Source organism: Pinus tabuliformis, chromosome 9 (assembly GCF_031772625.1).
Source record: "Pinus tabuliformis cultivar Carrire ecotype Pingquan chromosome 9, CPIR1, whole genome shotgun sequence".
In the NCBI taxonomy this organism is placed as follows: domain Eukaryota; kingdom Viridiplantae; phylum Streptophyta; class Pinopsida; order Pinales; family Pinaceae; genus Pinus; species Pinus tabuliformis.
The window spans coordinates 529,037,976-529,051,510 of record NC_142307.1 but is presented as its reverse complement, the minus strand read 5'-3'; the positions used below and the strand labels follow the sequence as shown (position 1 = coordinate 529,051,510).

At 38.6% G+C, this 13,535-nt stretch overlaps 1 protein-coding gene across 2 annotated transcripts in view; it reads right to left on the bottom strand.

The window, feature by feature from the left end:
- The window catches only part of ATVPS33 (Sec1/munc18-like (SM) proteins superfamily), a 457,978-nt gene that overhangs the window by 272,138 nt on the left and 172,305 nt on the right, over positions 1-13,535 (bottom strand). For both annotated transcript variants that reach the window (XR_016263097.1, XM_089441389.1), the window contains exons 13-14: positions 8,193-8,255; positions 7,987-8,093 (exon numbers count right to left, since the gene is read on the bottom strand). Coding sequence is in view for 1 of the 2 variants with exons in the window: in XM_089441389.1 (XP_089297515.1) it covers positions 7,987-8,093; positions 8,193-8,255 (170 nt within the window). In the remaining variant the exon portion in view is untranslated. The remainder of the gene's footprint in view (positions 1-7,986; positions 8,094-8,192; positions 8,256-13,535) is intronic.

Genomic DNA, 13,535 nt, shown 5'->3' with positions numbered 1-13,535 from the left:
CTATTTGATCTAAAGACTTTGATTTTCTTTCCAGTTTGATTTTCAATCAATACTTTGAAATGTTTAAACATATCAAAGGCTTCATCTTTGTGCTTTAGAAAGTATATACATGTTTTTCTAGAGAAATCATCCACAAACGTGATAAAAAACAAATATCCACCTATGGATGTCACTAGCATAGGTCCACACAAATCTGAATGAATTGGTTGTAGGATGTCATGAGATTTGGTACTACTAGAGGAGAAAGGCCCTCTCGTTTTCTTTCCACTTTCACAACCAAGGAAAACACCATCATATTTTGATTGCATTTCTGGCATTCCAGAAACCATCTTCTTTACTTTGGGTGGCGCCTTATAATGAATATGAGCAAATTTGTGGTGCCATAACTCGATCTAATTGAAATTGCGTTTTGAGCCATAGCTTTAGTAGGTCTCCCATTAGCCTTGTAAACCCCTTCAATTCTCGATCCAAGAGTAAAAGCATTTTTCATGTTTGTTTTCTCTGGACACGTTAACACCTTTCCTTTTATAAAAGCCACCTTCATTCCTTTATCTTCTAGAGCAGATATAAATACAAGATTTTTCTTTAGACCAAGTACATATAAAACATCTTGAAGGTGAATAGTTTCTCCAAGATCCAAATGAAAAGAAACTAAACCAAACCCTTTTACAGGGTATGTAGTGTTATCTCTAAGGATAATGTTTAAACCAGTCTCCCTCTCAACCAAATTAGAGAGGATTTCTTTATAACCAGAGAAGTGCCTAGAGGCACCACTATCCACTAACCAACTATCTAAAGAATCTAGAGGAGAAGCACTAGACAAAGCTTAAATCAAAAAGTACTCAGATTGAGAAGTAGCAGCATTATTTTTATACCTTGTATTTATATATCTCTTTTGAGTACGAGGTTGTTGATCATGATCACTACAAGCATTGCTTCTTCCTTCATATCTTATTCCTCCATAATTCCAGTTTTTTCGACCAAGAGACTGATTGTAGTTGTTGCTACTCCTTTGATTATAAGAGGATCTTCTTTCTGGATAATTTCGAGCATAGTGCCCATGCTTGTGACAGTTAAAGTATTCAACATTCCTCATGCTCTTCTTGAAGAACTTGGGTTTGGACTTTGGCTTACAAGATCTTCCCTTTCCTTTCTTCTTCTTTGCTTGTGCAGCGAAAGCAGATGGTTCTCCTTCTTTATGTCTCTAAATTATGCTCCTTGAAATCATCCTTGATTCTTCCTGCTTGCATCTTCCGATCAATTCATCAAAAGTTGGCAAAACATTGTTATTACAGATAGTAGTAATGAATACTTCCCAAGCTGCAGGAAGTCCATCAAGGGTTGTGTGTACCAATTCCAAGGGCTCGCCAGCAGACAAAATTTGGTCCTTAAGTTTAGTAATCCTTATAAAATAAGACTGAATAGATTCTCCCTTATTCAATTTGATATCTTTGACCTATTTCTTCAAGTCAAAGACGTGATTCAAATTTTGAACTTCGAACACGCCAACAATCTTGTCATACATTTCCTTAGATATCTTCAGTTTGGAGATACAGGTACGAAAAATGATCTTTCAAAGGATCAATGATAATTTTGCAGGCTTTGATCTCACCTTTCTTGTATCTTGCTTTAGTGACAGTAGGGGCATGTTCAAGAGGTTGGGGTACACTTCCTTGGACATACTCTGAACATCTTCTCCATCCAAGTTCGTGTCCAGCCTGAGTTTCCAAGTAGCATAATTTGAAGCCCCTGTCAATTTATCATTGTACTTGAAGAAGGATGTAGTAATATGAACTGATCTATTGTTGTATTTTGAGCAGCAAACAAGGTATTTCAACGGATAATCACCTTCAGCATACTATTCTTGAGCTAATCTTCAACCCGCTTTGATACAATGTTAAATTTTGCAAATAATTAACTTAGATCTTCAACCTTTAAGTGCGGACAGTAACCAATAACCATATAGAAGACAGTGAAAGAATAGTAAGACAGTTGATCTGGTCCAAGACCAGGGAAAAACCCCACTGTGGGGGAAACCCTTAAAGAATATTCTTCTATTAGATCTTCATCAAATGATCAACATAGATACATAAGCAGAGTACAAAACCCTTTTCTCAATGACAGCAAAATTAACCATTTTTACACTAGGACAAATCTTCTGAAGTGTGAGATATCTATTCCAATCTATTCTTTAAAATGGGAATAGATAAGGAATAATTTGAATAATTGTTCATTAGTAATATGAATAATAATGGAAAAAGACTCGTATTGAAAGAATACTAGATTGGGTAAACTCGGAGTGAAAACAAAAATGCGTTATATTGCTAGTTTGGGGGTCGAGATGATAGATGATTCATTTGAGGTTCCTCTCCCCCTTGCTTATTGGGTGGGGGGGCATTGGTCAAGTCACGCTGTAGCATCCTCTCCTGATGTTCCCTGACATCTTCTATAAAACCTTCTCGTAAAAGGATCCTTCCAATGTTCTTGGTAATATTAGTAGCTGTTACTTGAACCGTTCCTTTTTCTATATGGAGATCTGCCACCAATGATAATACAAGATAGAGATCTTGCCAACAATACAAAATCTACCAAACAATAATGCAAGAAATATATCTCCAGAAATGCGAGAGAGAAATCTCCACTAGATCTGCTAATGATGAAATGAAATAACAGACTTCCAATAAATCTGCTAACAATAAGAGAGATAAAATACTGATGCAAGAACTTTATCACCAATGTGAAAGAGATCACCAATGATGATAAGAGATCTGCCACTAATAATAACTTCCACAAGTTTTAAGGTCTTCTTCACAATGTCTTCCAGAGGTTCATCCTCTCACCACACCAAACTACCCTTTGAGGGTTTGCGCTGCCTAACCTCCTGGAGAAAATCTCGACCTCTCTCCAATGTACCCGTCAAATTGTGAAAATATTCCCCCAGCCTCACTGTCCCTGCCCCTCTATGTCTTGGCTTCCTTTTGAAGCTCAAAATCTTCCGACAACTGACTGCTACTCTCTGGAAAATTGAACTCTCCAAAGAAATCGACCTTACTCAATGCGTTCTCCATCTACCCATCGACTTCTTCTTACAATCTTCTATTGCACATCCAACGGCCAAGATTAGTACTTAATCAAGGGCCAAGATCATATTGGATCGATCCGTGTGAGTTTCTAGATGGTTCACACCTTATCCCAAGTAATTCTGATTAATTAACACCTTTTTCTGAGTTTAGACTTAGGAAATAATTAAAAATAGGCTAATAATCTAATTGAGACACTTCTAGGTGGAATTTCCAAAAACGATTTCTAGGTTATGGAGAACTCTTGTGTTTTAGCCTCTCCACAAAGTTTCGAGACTAGAACACCTCTGATGATACACAAACTAACACTCCCTCTTAGCGAGGATGATGTTTTATCTAATGTTGCACCTTCTGCCACAACACCTTTTCTCTGTACCACCCTCTGTCATGTTGTTGATGTCTGGCCACTGTGGCTGTCTTCCACTGCCCACCAACCACTACGCAACTCTGATTTTGCATCCGTGCTACTATTGACTATGTCGTACTGCTTCTAACTCTGCATCTGCACTGCCACTCCGTCTCATTTGTTGTTGTTGCTACTGCAACTACTACAACTGAGAAGCATCCTAAATACTGAATCATCTGTGCTTGTCACATCTGTCTCTTGACTCCTGATTGCTACAAGCATATGCACTTTCTACTGAAGAATCTGGGTTGTTTCCAACTTTGCACTGAGCCACCTGCTCTGTTATCAACACTGCACTATGCTCCTCAGCACCTGACTGCCACTAGTCTGCAACTGTCACTCTGGATCTGACTGCATCACTGGCACTGATCCATCCTACTACCAAAATGGACCCTACCCGATCTCTGTAGCTTCGGGACTATAGCTCCATGTCGCCCCACCTCACTTCTAGATGTATAGCTGCAAAAATGGTGAAATCTTCCTCCAGCCTGGAGGACAACTTATCTATCTCTGCGAACTCTGTCATCTGGTCTTGTTTCTCCTGTTTGTCCTTCTTCTTGAGAGGACATTGGGTATTGTAGTGGCCGAGCTCACCACATCTGAAGCACTTGACCTTTGACAAGTCCTTCTTCTTTCCCCCAGTCCCTAACTGGGACCCTTCGAATCTCGATGCAAGGTCCACATTCTCCTCTTCCTTCTCAACCTTCATGGTCTCGTTGTTAATATCGTTAATGGTGCTCTTTACTAGAACCCGCCTCAACTCCTCCTATTGTAGATTAGACCACATCATGTCCCATCCAGGCAATGTGTCTATGCCCAAGATACTTTGGACAAACACCTGCCAATACTTTGAGACATTGTTCAGTGTCAACCGTACAAGCTTTGTGGGTTGGGGTGCCTCCCTAATGGCTGCAAGCTGATTTTTGACCTCCTATATCTTAGTCAGGAAGGGACCTATGCCTTCACCCTTCTGCATCCTGACGCTTCTCAGCTTCTCTTGGAGAAACATCTTCCACTTCTCGGAAGAACTTTAATAAAGCTGGGAAATACCATCCCACATCTCCTTGGCAGTATTATTGCCAGATATATGTAAGACTATATGATCTCAAACCCCATCCAAGATCATCTTCTTCGCCTTCGCCATCTCTTATTTGTACTCCTCGAGTTGATCGACATCCTGGGTTACTGCCACAACATTATCTATATAGGCTTTCAGGTCGCCTTCCAGATGACATAGTTGGAGGCTCCCTCCAAACTAATTTGGTCTTTAAGCCCAGTTGTGGCCATCTCTAAATCTAGTTGAAAATCTCCCTCTTTCCCTCTGCTCAGTTGTTGGGTCTACTATTCGAACTCCCTACTGGAGAGAGAAAAGTTGCTCACGACTATTTCCAGTTGCTCTAAAACTTGAGATCTCCTAAGAGAAATTTTCCCTCTGTGTGTGTTATTTCTCTTCCACCCAGTGCTGATATTGCTACTCAAATTGCTGCAAAACCCTCTGCGCCCAACCAAGGAATTTGCTCAGCAAAAATTTGAGTTGTTGTTGCTCCCTCTGCCTATTGGAATCACTATTCTAGGCAAATCAAATTTCCTACCACCTTGCAACTGAAAATTGAACCCTTGCCTAGTAATTCATATTGTCTAGCTAGCCACTACACAGCACTAGAAATTTTCGGCCTGCTGCCCCCTCTGAACAGCGAAATTCTCTTTTTCTTCCTCAGAGCTTCTCGACCAATCAATCACGCTCTGATACAATGTGAAAATCTCAAGTCTGAAATTCTATTGCAACAATTGAAAATTATTCTTCTAATTTTTAATTAATTTAACAATTTATTTGCTACGACAAATACTGAATAAATCACACTGCAACCTTCACAAATAAAATTGCGGAAAATAATAGCATTGTACACTAAGAAATGTTCTAGCACACACACAAAAATTAACACAACTATTTTTGAACAAATGTCCCCGGAAAAACCCAATGCGAGAAAATCGGTGCAGCAATTGAGGGTTTTTATTATTATGCAACAATGAAATAATCTGAGTACAATTTGGATGCCAAAAACTAGAAATTCTACAGAGAAAATACTGGCATGAAATATCTTGAGGGAAATTACTACGAGCAATCATTGCACTATCTGAGCTCTGAAAGACTAGCCATCCAATTGGGACTGCGCAGGCTCTACATCACACTGGAGTTGTATTCGGCCTCTCTGCAATGTACTCGCCGGATCTGGAAAATATTCCTCCGGCCTCACTGTCCCTACCCCTCTCTATCTCTATTTCCTTCTAAAGCTCGAACTCTTCCGACAACTAACTGTTGCTCTCTGGAAAATCAAACTCTCCAAGGAAATCGGCTCACTCAATGTGTTCTCCATCTACCCATCGACTTCTTATAATTTTTTGTTAGACCTCCAACAACCAAGATTAAAACTTAATCAAGGGTCAAGATCATATAGGAGTTGATCTGTGTGAGTTTCTAGATAATTCACATGTTATCTCAATTAAGTCTAATTAATTAACCCCTTTTCCTACGTTTAGACTTAGCAAATAATTAAAAATAGGCTAATAATCTAATTGATACACTTTTAGGTGGAATTTCCATAAATGATTTCTGGGTTATGGATAACTCCTATGTTTTAGCCTCTGCACAGTTTCGAGACTAGAACATCTTCAATGCTACAGAAACTAACATAAAGTTTCGAGACTAGAACACCTTCGATGCTACAGAAACTAACATTCTTCATGATTTCGTATTTTACCACACACAAAGGACAAAGGTTGGAAACGTCACTCAGAAGAGAGGTCGCTCCTAGGGAGATTTTAAAAACTTGAAGATTAAACAAAAGTGGGAGCAATTTCCTAAAGGACCAAACCTATTCCCTTGATCAAAGCCATCCATAGTGACTACAGGAAATAGCCACTTCACAATCTAGAAAGAGGTGACTCCAATGGCAAAGGTACTACTACAACAACCATAAAATTTAAAACTACTTCAACTTCTTTTATTTTCAGTAGTTAGTTTAGAAAACTCACTTGTTGGTTTTTATCTTTACTTCTATTTATCAAGTTATAATCTTGAGAAGAAGTGTCATGATTGTTATAACTAGTCAAGAATTGATACAAATCTTCATTACTCTTTATTTGACACTTATATCTAGCCATTTGTGTTGCAGTTTTGCGTGTTTACAAGGTTGCACTTCACTGTATTTGCATTTTATAGTCATTTACAGCAAGTTTTACAAGCTTCCAAGTTATCTCACCCTATATCAGCATATAGCTCCAAATAATTTCCGAAATCATATTTTTATCAGTTAGAGCCATTTTTATTTAATTTCCAGACAAATCTTTAATCATATAAATCAAATCTAGAATTTTCCGGGTGGATAAACATATTTTTATTTATCCCAGAATTCTGAAATTCAATTTTGAACTATAGCTGCAAATTGAGTTTACATCACTAATGGTAGAGGGGTGTCCCCAAAAAGCCTCTACGTAAACCTGCGTAACTTTCCACTCCCTAGACTAACCCTCTAAGAGTGTTTTAACACTAGTTGGGCGTCTATTAAGACTAAATTAGGGGGTTGTTCCTGCATTTTATGTAGAGTTTACAGTCTGTCACACAGGACAGCAAGTTGTTTTCAACAATATCTCCTCAACCAGTCACTTAAATGAAAAAAAAAATTGTATTTTGGGTTAGGATTTTCAGAGTAGACCAAAATCCATATAGTGCATGCTATGTGTTTAATGAGTTTTAGCTACTGACATTTGCTGTTTAAAATTCTGCTACTACAGTGACAATTTTACAGCTTGGAATGAAGTACAAAGTGAACACCTCCATCCATGTCACTCCACATAAGGCACTGATCTTCTACCAGAGTTGTTAGCGATTCTTTAGCCCCCCCCCCCCCCCCGCTCTTTTGGCTCATTTATGAGGGGTATTGGGCCTAAATAGCGGGCTCTTACGCCAAGATGACAGTGGGTCCCAACCCTATCTACCCATGAAGCAAGGTTGCTTGGACCTTAGCAACATTGTTAATCTGATCGACAAGAGGTCACATTATTGGTTAGATGGATTTTTCCATAACATAACAGAATGACTTGTGATTTCCTTTGTTCAGTCACATTTCATTGTCAAAACGACTCTCAACTTGATATTTTTTCTCAATAGTTAGACATAGTATATCTTGAGCAGGCAAACATCTTAAGTATTCCCAGGATATTTATCTCTCTTCAGATATTCTTAACCCCGCCCTACAATTTGCTGACAGGCATAAATTTGCCATTTCAAGTTTGTATATATAGCTCCTTTTCATGAAATCACATTTTCTGATATAGCAATACATTTTCCCATAAATTAATAATCCTGAACCAGGGAACAGAAATGTTAGTCTCAATGCAATCATACATGCTTATTCTTTCACATGGTAAAGTGCAAACTTCAAACCAATTCCTAAATTCCTAATGCTATGTGCATGAAATTAAGTTCTCGCTAAGTCTTACATGTCATAACTCTGACCCTCCACAAGTGTCTGTTCAATAGAAAGTCGGCCTAAAAAAGTTGGTTTTGTAGTAAAATTCGACAGATGTTGAGCCAGATTTGTGTGTCTCTGCAATAGAAAATTTACCACCCATGTGAACAAACAAATAACAAATCTGGAAGAAAATTTGAACAGAAAACTAAAAAATATTTGACAAAAAGAACATACTGTCATTTCTGGGAGAGAATTCAACTTCTTCACAAAATCCTTCAACTCTGATACTGTTTGATTCTGCGCATGGAAACCATGTCATTATTCTAAAAGCTTAAATCAATAATAAATAATAACATTTGTTAAGTGCAGGAAATGTTGCCCGACATCTTATCGGGATAGCCATCATATTTTCTGTTAAGTCTTCAAAAGAATAATTGAACAAAGTATAAATAGATGGATAGATACTAAATTTTCTTTGGCCATTTGACAAGAATCTCAATACACCATCACAAAAGCATTTAAAGTTCAAACCAACCAGGCACATTTTGTTTCTTTAAAAAACACCTTATATTTCAACAAAAAAAAATCAGATTAGCATTGGATATTACAACAGAGAGACAATAGCTGTCCACGCTGACTTTTCACATGGCATCAGCATCAAGCACCAACAAATCAACCTTTCCTCCTGTTGAAATTTTCTAGCTAATCTTCACTTAAGCCCTGCTGACCCACTATTTGAGGAATTGAGGGCATTTATGGGCCTACTTTTGCGTACCTAAAAGATTTTTTACACTTTATTGAATCTTGTCTATTTTTGGCTAAGGTCAGTGTAGTCATCTTCGCAGGGCTAGTGCTTAAAACCTAATGGAGGTGTATAAATACATCACCCTCCTCATTTGTAAATAATTTATTCTATTTGTTATATTGATATAAGCCTAAGGACAGCTTACCTCTAGTGCTCTTGTCTTGAATACCTGTGTTTGAGCCAATTTTATCAGAACTAGACAGGTCATTGAACTGGTTGACCCCAAAAATGTGAAATAGAATGGAATAGGATTAAAAAATGGACCAAAAAACCCATTGACCAAAAAAACATAAAATATTCAAATTTTGAAAAAAAACATATATATTCATGTGTACCCATATGAATCCAAACCTTTATACACAAATATGCAAGGTTTCTCATATATAGAGCAAGTATGGGTGCATACCAAAATAGCACCAAGTGCAATCAACAAAGGCTCTAAATGGCCTCCGGAATCCAGACAAACCATGCTACAACGAATAACTATATATCATCAAAATTATTTCCTATATTGGGATCTTCATCATCAATATCACCTTCTAAACAATAAAATAAGATAGCAAAAGCTTAAAATGTGAAATCAGTAATTTTGCTTGAGTGAACCAAACATTTTTACTAGGGTCATGATAGAGGAGTTCAACAATCAACTCCACTGACATCGAGCAACATGGAGAGCTTGGTGCTCTTGATTAAATGCCAGTTCCATGCCTTCATACATGACAGAATACAACTAAAACATTGCAAACCTGCCAATCCTAAAATCCTGAACACTGTTAAGCCTACTGAATTTTGAATGGGATCTAAAATTATCCTCTCCATATGAAATTCAATGAGGTTGGAACTATTCTCAAACACCCTGAAACAATTAATGGTAATGTTAACAATTTAAGTAAAAGTGACATTCGTTCGAGCTCCACTATGAGGAGGCCCAAATAGGTCAAGCAAACCATGACGGATGCCGAGGAGCATGTGGACGCTCCTAGCAAGACCTTCAATGAAAGTAAACCACCAGCTAGATTTTCCAGCTATATGGCCTTGATGAGCAGCATTAGTGAGTCTGAGCCTTCTATGTTTGAGAAGGCAGCAGACCCACGGGTTTGGAGGGACACCATGATGGAAGAATACAGTTTCATCACGAGGAACAATGTTTGGGAGATGGCACCAAGACCCGAGGGGTAGTTAGTGGTCACTTCTCAATGGATCTACAATATCAAACGTGCAATTGATGGTAGTGTCAAGAACTATAAGGCGAAGTTCGTGGCAAGAGGGTTCTACCAAAAGAACGGAGTAGATTATGAGGAGACTTTTTCCCCTGTCACTAGATATCCATCTATTAGGGCGGTCATATCTATTTGCTTCAGAGATGGGGTGCAAGATACATCAGATGGAAAGATTCATCATTGTCTCTGAAGATACGTTAATAAGGAAGATTCTACGTTAATTGTGGAAGAGGTGTATATTGAGCAACCTCAGGGATTTGAGGTGCATGAGAGGCAGTCCCATGTATGCAAATTGAAGAAATCCTTGTACAAACTTAAACAACCACCTTGTGCTTGGTACTCTAGGATTAATGGGTACCTACTTGGGTTGGGCTTCACCAAGAATGAGACACTCTAGAATGTACTATGTACTTGTTGATGGTTAGTCGCTCATCTTCGTACTTTGTGTCTATGATCTCTTTCTAACGGGATCGGAGAGGCTCATAGGGATATGTAAGGAGGACCTTGCTTGGGAGTTTGAGATGAAGAATGTTGGATTGATGCACTACTTTTTGGGACTGGAGGTGTGGCAACGGACGAGAGATATTTTCGTTGGGCATGGAAAGTATGCAATTGAGATCTTGAAGAGATTCAGGATGGAAGATCACTAACATCACTAACTTGAGGAAGATTGATGCTTTTGAGAGTGAGTTGGTGGATCCCATTTTCTACAGGACGTTGATCAGATCAATGATGTATCTGGTCAATACTAGACCAGATATATGTTTCATTGTGAGCACGCTTAGCCAGTTTATGGTGGACCCAAGGAGGGATCATTGGGTGGCAGAAAGCATGTGCTCAGGAATTTCGTGGTACATTGGAGTTTGGACTGAGATATCTAAGAGTTGGTGGAGTGCACTTGCAAGGCTACACAAACTTGAATTGGGCTAGGAGTGCAATGGACAAGAAGAGTACTTCTAGATGTTGTTTCAACTTGCAAGCAGCATTGATCTTGTGGTTTAGCAAGAAGCAACACTCGGTGGCACCTAGCTCAGCAGAAGCAGAATACATGGCAGTGAGTCCGGCAAGTTGTGAGGCCATGTGGCTTCGCTAGATGCTCACAAGATTGTTTGTTCTTGACATGGGGCCTAGAATTCTTCTGTGAACTTGAAAAATTGTCCAAGTACCATGTATGCATGAATACCTCCCTAGTTAAGAGGAAGTGTAGAAGACAGTGTAACTAGGTTCCGTCTTCACTGACCTGTAGGCTTCTTATCTTCTTTCTTCACTATTCTTGCTTTTTCTTGCTTGACCGAATTGTATCTCTAAGTGAGGGTGAGTCCTCCTTTTTATAGGCTTCTCACCCATGCATTTAGGCCGACATGTCCTTTGTTGTAGGCTGACAGCTCCATTTGAAGGCCAACTTGCTAGTGGCACTTGGACTTGATCTTGGAGGGTCTTTTGACTCTAATATTGACTCAAAATAATTTTTCTTACAATATGTACCATGCCCACATGGGTCTCTCATACATGACAATGATTTTTAATGACTTGATGACTCAATGACAAATCCTAAGCACTCGCAATGGGAGCTTGACCTAAAAATAAATCTTCTTAACCATGAAACCCATGCCTCAAGATCAACAATAATAAATTTATTTTTCTCATTACATCAAATTCATAAAATCATGATTACATATGTCATTATGAAGACCAAGCCCAGTTACATATTTCAACAAAGATCATCTTTCTCTGTCCTGGAATGTAGACTCAATAGGCCTTTTAGACCTTACTGTAGCGCCCACAAATACACCCCTTTTTGATAAGGCTCTAGCTTAGTCCTCTTCTCTATAGGCACATGGACATAAACTAGACTATAGAATATGCGCAAATGGCTCACATCAGGTCTCATTCTTGTAAACAGCTCCTCAAGAGTCACGTCCTCCAATATCCTGTGAGTATTCCTATTATGCACATACACAGTGGTATGGCATAAGATCTACAACAAAGTTCCTAAAACAGGATGAAATTGTCTCAATAAGCATCATGGAAACAGCCTTCACGTTGTTCAAGATAAGCATCCTTTTGCATGCACAATTTTATCACAAAAAATACTAGTACAACCACCCAAGAAGAATACCTAGCAATAAACTGAGTAAACGAGTTTCACATCTTCTCTGATGCCATGTTCAACTTCACATGAAAGATAGGATTTGATTCTAACAAATCACCATAAAAGTAGGTCAATAATACTTGAAGCTACAACAAATGCAAGAGGTACAATACCTAGCAATTAATTAAGGGAGTTTCACATCCTCTCTGATTCCATGTTGAACTTCACATTAGAGGTAACATAGGATTCTAACAAGTTACCATAAAAGTATGTCAATAACACTAAAATCTACAACAAATGCATAAGGTACAATGCAGGAGTGCAAAAGTAGCTCTAATAAAGCTAAAGTCAGAAAATCTAACCCCTCGATCAACAACAAAACACCAAGCTAATAAACCTAATAATGTTAATGAGAAAACTTATTAAGTAAAGTATGGGTACATATCATGCTGTGCCAAAGCTAGAATACTAAAGGAAGAGGGCACTCAAAGCTATATCTGGTGTCGAACAAGAGGAGATGATCTCAAGAAGTGTCAACGTCAGTCCTAGCAGTCGAGGACAAGTGCGGAGACTACATCCTATTCTTTATGTCATCAATGTGCTGGCCAATGATGTCCTACGGGGTGTGCACAACTGAGGGCTTGTTGTTATACGACCATAGAAGCAAAGCAAGAATGAGGGAGCACTACTCTCCATGAATACAAGGTTGTGCCGAAGAATGTTTGGATGGAAGATTGGTTGTGTTGGGTGGTGGGCAACATCCTATCTCTAGGAAGACTCAAACTTAGTTGTCTGCTGCACTATCTACTAGTCTAGTAGTGTGCCATGACATGCAACCTAGAGCAACAGCTCCATACAAGTCTTGTGGAGACTAGCCAACATCCACAAGAGTGACCAATCTGGAGTTTGAATGATTAAATGGGGGTCTATCAGCATGTGGACGTCTAGATGACTGATTGTAACCAACCAGCAAATCCTAAATTATGCAATAAACAACAAAGGAAACAGCGCAACAACAACATACCATAAATCCCATAAAAGTGTGCTTAGGAAAAGATCCCAAGTGTAACAACCAAGGAGAAAAGAGAGCACAATATGGAAAGATTCCCATAGGCTAATCAAACGTATAGACTCTAGAGAATAAAAAAAAGAAAATGATTACTATAACCCACCAAAAGTGGGTAAACCGTAGGAGAAAAAATTTCTCCTCTTTGGACAGAGAGCAAAAAAGAAACCCTATATGATCAGCACATAACATTATGTGATGCTTCTCAACTTATTGCTCAGCTCAAATTTCTCTCCTATCTGGCATTCCTTCTTGAAGGAACGTCGGTCATCTATCGGTAGGTACTTTAATCATTTTTGCAATCATGTGCTTTCATTTAATGTTGTGGGTACTAATATCAATCACGTTACAAAGCTTGATAATTGACCAATCTCAATTGCATTCTTGTTCCCTT